The 6,000-nt window shown below is 39.6% G+C and overlaps 1 protein-coding gene across 1 annotated transcript in view; it reads right to left on the bottom strand.

Moving 5' to 3' along the window:
• Positions 1–2,159: 2,159 nt before the first annotated feature.
• ETFA (electron transfer flavoprotein subunit alpha) overlaps positions 2,160–6,000 on the bottom strand; it is a 51,967-nt gene continuing 48,126 nt past the window's right edge. The window contains exon 12 of the mRNA XM_077472271.1: positions 2,160–2,383. Within this exon, the coding sequence (XP_077328397.1) occupies positions 2,345–2,383 (39 nt within the window). The 3' untranslated portion in view covers positions 2,160–2,344. The remainder of the gene's footprint in view (positions 2,384–6,000) is intronic.

Genomic DNA, 6,000 nt, shown 5'->3' with positions numbered 1-6,000 from the left:
AAAAATACGCATTAGGACTGTTTCTACGATGTGAACTGGCCTTGACAGGGAATGCAGGAGATGATAGCTACTGTGTTACTTGTTGTTTTGGCTTAAAATGTTACATTGAATTCGCAGAGATTATCTGTCCGAGTGATCCATTCAGCGAGGAAGGCATCCAACTAGCCTAGCTCCCAGTCATAGGATCTTGGGTTGTGCATAGTAGCTGAGATAAAATGTTAGTGCAAGGTGTACAAGACACATCCTGTGTACAGAGGGGGCTTTAGGGACGTTTGTAAGATGCCCAAGGTAGGCAACTGGTTAAACTATTGTGATAGCAATAAAGTTAAACGAAAATGTATTAAAAACCAAAAACATCTGTTGCCTTGCACACACACAAATGCAAATATGCGCAGGGTGCAAACGTGTGTGTAAACCACAACTGCACCACACAGGTAAAGAATGTTTGAGAGAGAGCAAAGATTTTAGCAACAAAGCTCACAGTTGACTCTAAACTGAAGAGCTGTTAAGGGCTTTTAAAGAACTGCCTACAGAGGCTTTTTGGTACTATTGTTTTAAGACGTGTCATGTTTGGTATCTATTTACTTACCATAATCCCATTTTTATATTTTAACCAAAGGAAAAAGTTGTTTGTGTACATTAAAATGTATTTGCTTATTAATAAACAGTTGTGCAAATATTGTGCAACAAAAAAAAAAAAATTGCAACTATCTTTTTATGCTAAAATGCCTCTGTTTTTAGAAAAGGAAAAAAAAATTCTGGGGCCTTTGAGTAGTTATAGCCAAAAATGCATATTTTTACATGAAATGGTTAAAGCGGAAGTAAACCTATCCATAAAACAGTAATTTCCAGCTCGTGCCGAAAATGTAACTCTACCATTGGTTGTGCTCTCAACCAAACCATCCACTGGCTGATGTCATAACTGATCACATGTGCAGCATCATGGCAGTTGTAGATTAAAACAAAGAGGCAAAGATGGCAACTTCCTTGGCTGACAACTCTGGGGGGGGGGGGGTTAATTGCACTTTAAACTGCTTAAGAAGTTCTTTACTGTTGGGGCGAAAAGTTGTGGAACACCCCTTCCACAGTTGGTGGTGTCCGCAGAAAGTGTAGGTTCGTTAAAAAAGTGTGTTAGGGGACACATTGTACAAGGCTATGGCAAACGGTAGTCTCTCACATACATACTTTATGCAACCTTACAAACTATGTATACAGGTGTGAGCTGAAAGAGTTAAAAAAAATCTTTGCATGACCAATGGTGCAGGAGAAGAACCATTTAACCACGCCAGCTCCGTAAGTTACCCCCTTCATGACCAGGCCATTAAGTGGTACGGCACTGCGTTATTTTAACTGACAATTGCATGGTCGTGCAACGCTGTATTTAAATAAAACTTATGGTTTTTTATCCACAAATAGAGCTTTTTGTTATTTGATTATCTCTGCATTTTTATTTTTGGCGTTAGAAAGTAAAAAAAATGTTTGTTTGGTTTATGCTATAAAACATATCCAAAAAAAATGTAAAAAATCAAATTTCTTCATCAGTGAAGGTCAATATGTATTCTGCTATATGTTTTTGGTAAACAAAATCCCTATAAGCGTATATTGATTGTAGATGCTATAACTTTTGCGCAAAGCAAACTATGGGATACATTTTTTTTATTTTACTAGTAATGGTGACAATCAACAACTTATAGCGGGACTGCGATATTGTGGCAGACAAATCGGACACTGACACTTTTTGGGAACAGGGGCTACTAATACAGTGGGTGTTTTTTTACACTGTGGGATGTGCTTTTACTAGGGGAAAGCATGGATCCATGTCTTCTCTACTGACAGAACGGCGATCTGACTTGATTGGCAGGTGCCAGTGCACATTGAGTCGGCAGTACCTGTTCATTAGCTACCATTGTGTATAAGCTAGTGGAAGCGAGCCGTTGGCAGAGTGTGTCGCGCCCTCTACCCCGGAAATGCCAGATTACAAATTATATACACACATGATCCGGTGCACAGCTGCCGCCCTGTAGCAGTAAAACATAGCCAGTGGTTAAAATTAGATACATTTTGTTGTTAAGGGGGGGCAAAATCAGACTACACCCCCCCCCCCCCCTCCCCATTTTAAATATATGGGGAGGAAAAAAATAAAAATAAAAAACACTGTGAATTGTACAAGTAGCTTTTATTATAGTTCTGTTATTCCTAAACCATTTAAACACCATCAGTAAAAAAAAAAAATATATCAGGCTTGGAGTAAAGTATCCTGTAAAGGGTATGTTTCTGTAATTACAAAGATCTTTATTTTTTTGTTAAGCAGCAGCCGTTTAATAATTGGCAAGTGGAATTTCCTTTAATTTTTCTTTATTAGTTCAGTCATTGCTGGTACTGCCTATAATAGGAAAAAAAAAAAAAAAAAACATTAATGTTAAAACTGGGATTGGGGTTTAATTCAGCATAAACAATGAGAGAATTCAGTCCTTGTCCTGGAATATGCAAACATTTGTATCTCCTGATTATATCAATAATATAGAGAGGGGTTATCTGTGACCCTGCATACAAGGACTTAAAAAAAAAAAAAAAAAATGACTATCTAGTCCACTGTGTTACTAAAAACTGAGCTGTGGAGGAGCAAGAAAGCTATAAGATGTTCACCATCTATTCTAGCAACAATTTGAAAAATATTACATCTGATAAAGCTGCTAAAATTGATGTAAAATAGTAGAAAACAGCAAGACCTTTGAAACCTTCTGAGACACTGAGAATTAAGTGATTGGATTATTTCTGTGTATTGTGTAAATAGCTATGGGACTAGAAGTGTCCCACTGTTCCCAGCCAAGATCCCCTGTAGAAAATAATCCTTGAATTATTTACATTATCTGTGTTTCCATCAGGTGGAATTAATATGCTCCTACAAAATTTATTGGGGAAATTGTCTACATGGTGTACATTGTAAGTGGTGGTGTCTTAGATCTGGCCAGCAGGCGTCAGTTCAGAAACCGCATTAAAAACTGGCACTACTGCCTGCTTTTCCCAGTAGACAAACGTCTGGTCACAGAAGACATCATAAAAAAAAAAAAAAGTACAGTTTGTGTATTTTAAACAAAACAAAAATGCATTCTCTTTAAAACAAAGTACCCGTATGTCTTTTTTTTTTTTTAAAGAAGACAGACATACGGGTACTTTGTTTTAAAGAGAATGCAGTTTTGTTTTAAAAAGTGCAATTTTTGTGTATTTTAGGATAGTGTACAGAGCCATAAAATCATTTCTTGCCACCTGCAGTAAAGCATGGGGACATACAAGACAATATAACTACAACAGTTAATGGCAACCAGAAAGTCCTCGTGTGTGTGTTTTCTTAAAGTGTGCTTTTTGTCCCTTTGCCCTGATCTAAAAGATCCCACCATCTACAGCTTTATAATTGCCAAGATCCAACGGCTGTAGCCTGCTTTGTTTACATCCAGTGGTGAAAGGTTCTCTCTCCCGGCCACACCTGCATATTGCAGCCCTATAGTCTTCTAATGAGGCCATCTCCTGACCACGAGACAAAGATAGACTAGCCTTATAAAAGTCTATTGGGGCTGTACTGCACAGGTGACACCAGGAGAGGGAGCCTTTCATTGCTGGATGAGCAAACAATCGAGGCCATAGAGAGTGTAAGATTGTTTTAAGTCAGGGCAAAAATAAATGTGTACTTTATCTTGAAACTTTCTGCTTTTAAACAATCAGTGCAGACTCTGCATGCCACCAAAAATCCATCACACAACCCAATCTCTTAGAGACATGTATTCCAATCTGTATCCAGCTGTTTTGGACTTATATGGAAACTGTTCTGGATGCACTATTGGCCAAAGAGGAAAAGGGCTTAAAAAAAAAAAAAAATAATAATAATTTTACTCTTGGTAGCAGTCACTGATGACAACAGGCCTTAATGAATACCTAGGTTTATGCAAGAATCTAAAATATTCGGTCACACCTTTTATTAAACATATAGTAATATTTATAAAATGATGTGTATTTGACTTTACTTAAAGTGGAACTGTAGTTTGGTGGAAGAGTTTTAATTTACAATCACATACTATGCAATACTAAATAAAGGCTTCTTAATCCTTTTTACACTGAGCTGCACAGCTCGACATACAATCCCAGCATTTGCCAACTGCCACAATTAACACCTGTGTGTGAAGTCATCTCACACCACTGCAAACCCCAAAACAGCATGAAGTTGGGGAGATTGTAGCTATTGCAATGCCAGAGCAGTGGTAAGTATAGAGGAGTTTATTTCCACTTTAATTGCCGGGGTGACCCGAATCCTGACACCTGCTGCCTTTTCAGCTCCCTAACATCGCACACAGACTCCTGACATACCAAGAGAACACTGTAAATTACTATTTCAGGATGAAAATTCTTGTTCATGCTCCATTGTGACTGGTTTTCTTTTGGATGGAATGGAGGAGGATTGGATCCAATATATTTTTTTTTATTGGATCTGCATCCCCATCAGGACGCTTTCCCCTCAGGTCTTACCTTGGTCACACTACAAGAATAAAATTGATCACAGATATGCCAGCAATGACACACTGCATGCTTTGCCTCAATTTACACATTGGAAGTAGATCCCTTCGAAGTGGCATGAGTCAAGATATCCACAATTGCTAGTTTAACCCTTTCATGACTAAGCCTATTTTTGGAATTTGGTGTTTACAAGTTAAAATCCATATTTTTTGCTAGAAAATTACTTGGAACCCCCAAACATTATATATATTTTTTTAGCAGAGGCTCTAGAGAATAAAACGGCGATTGTTGCAATATTTTATGTCACACGGTATTTGCGCAGTGGTGTTTTAAACGCAACTTTTTGGGAAAAGGGACACTTTCATGAATAAAAAAAAAACAAAACAGTAAAATTAGCCCAATTTTTTTGCGAAATGTGAAAGATAATGTTACGCCGAGTAAATAGATACCAAACATGTCACACTTTATAATTGCGCGCACTTGTAGATTGACGACAAAGTACGGTACCTAAAAATCTCAATAGGCGACGCTTTAAACATTTTTTACGGTTACCAGGTTAGCGTTACAGAGGAGGTCTACTGCTAGAATTATTGCTCTCGCTCTGACGATCGCGGCGATACCTCACATGTGTGACTTGAACACCGTTTACGTACGCGGGCGCGACTTCCGCATGCGTTTTCTTTGCTTCGCGAGCTCGCGGGGACGGCGGGCGCTTTGAAAAAATTTTTTTTATTTTTTTATTTATTTTATTTATTTTTAAATGACTAAATTGTTTAAAAAAAAAAAAAAAAAATTTGATCACTTTTATTGCTGTCACAAGGAATGTAAACATCCCTTGTGACAGTAATAGGTGGTGACAGGTACTCTTTATGGAGGGATCGGGGGTCTAAAAGACCCCCCACCCCTCCTTTACACTTCAGTGTATTCAGATCGCCGAAAACGGCGATTCTGAATACCGGATATTTTTTTAAAACCGGCGCCATTGGCAGCCGAGTAAACGGGAAGTGACGTCATGACGTCGCTTCCGTGTTTACGATGAGGAGACTGGAACGAAGCCGATTACGGCTTCGTTCCAGTTCCTCCCCAGCAGCCAGAGCCGACGGATCTTTAATCGGTGCTCCCGATCGAGCGGGAGCACCGGTAACAGCGGCGAGAGGCGGCGGGAGGGGGGGGCGTCCCCTCCCGCTCCTCCGGCATAACAGCCGAGCGGCTTTTAGCCGCATCGGTTGTTATGCCTGGATAGCCAATCGCCTGCTGTAAAAATCGGTACCGGGATGATGCCTGCAGGTGCGGGCATCATCCCGGTATAACCCCCGGAAGCCGAGTACGCAGATGTGCGTACGCTCGGCGGGAAAGGGTTAACCAAACTCTGTGGCAATATGCTACTTGGTATCCCTTGCTGGTCAAATGGCACAGGTGACCTGAGAAATGTCTGTTAACCAGTTTAGGAGAAACCTCACGCAGCCACCGCCCACCCAATTTTTTTCCTTATAT

This window comes from Lithobates pipiens, unplaced genomic scaffold (genome assembly GCF_037356315.1).
Source record: "Lithobates pipiens isolate NorthernLeopardFrog02 unplaced genomic scaffold, aLitPip1_a1.2 Scaffold_8, whole genome shotgun sequence".
In the NCBI taxonomy this organism is placed as follows: Eukaryota; Metazoa; Chordata; class Amphibia; order Anura; family Ranidae; genus Lithobates; species Lithobates pipiens.
The sequence above is the reverse complement of the archived record's forward strand: the minus strand, read 5'-3'. Positions and strand labels throughout refer to the sequence as shown.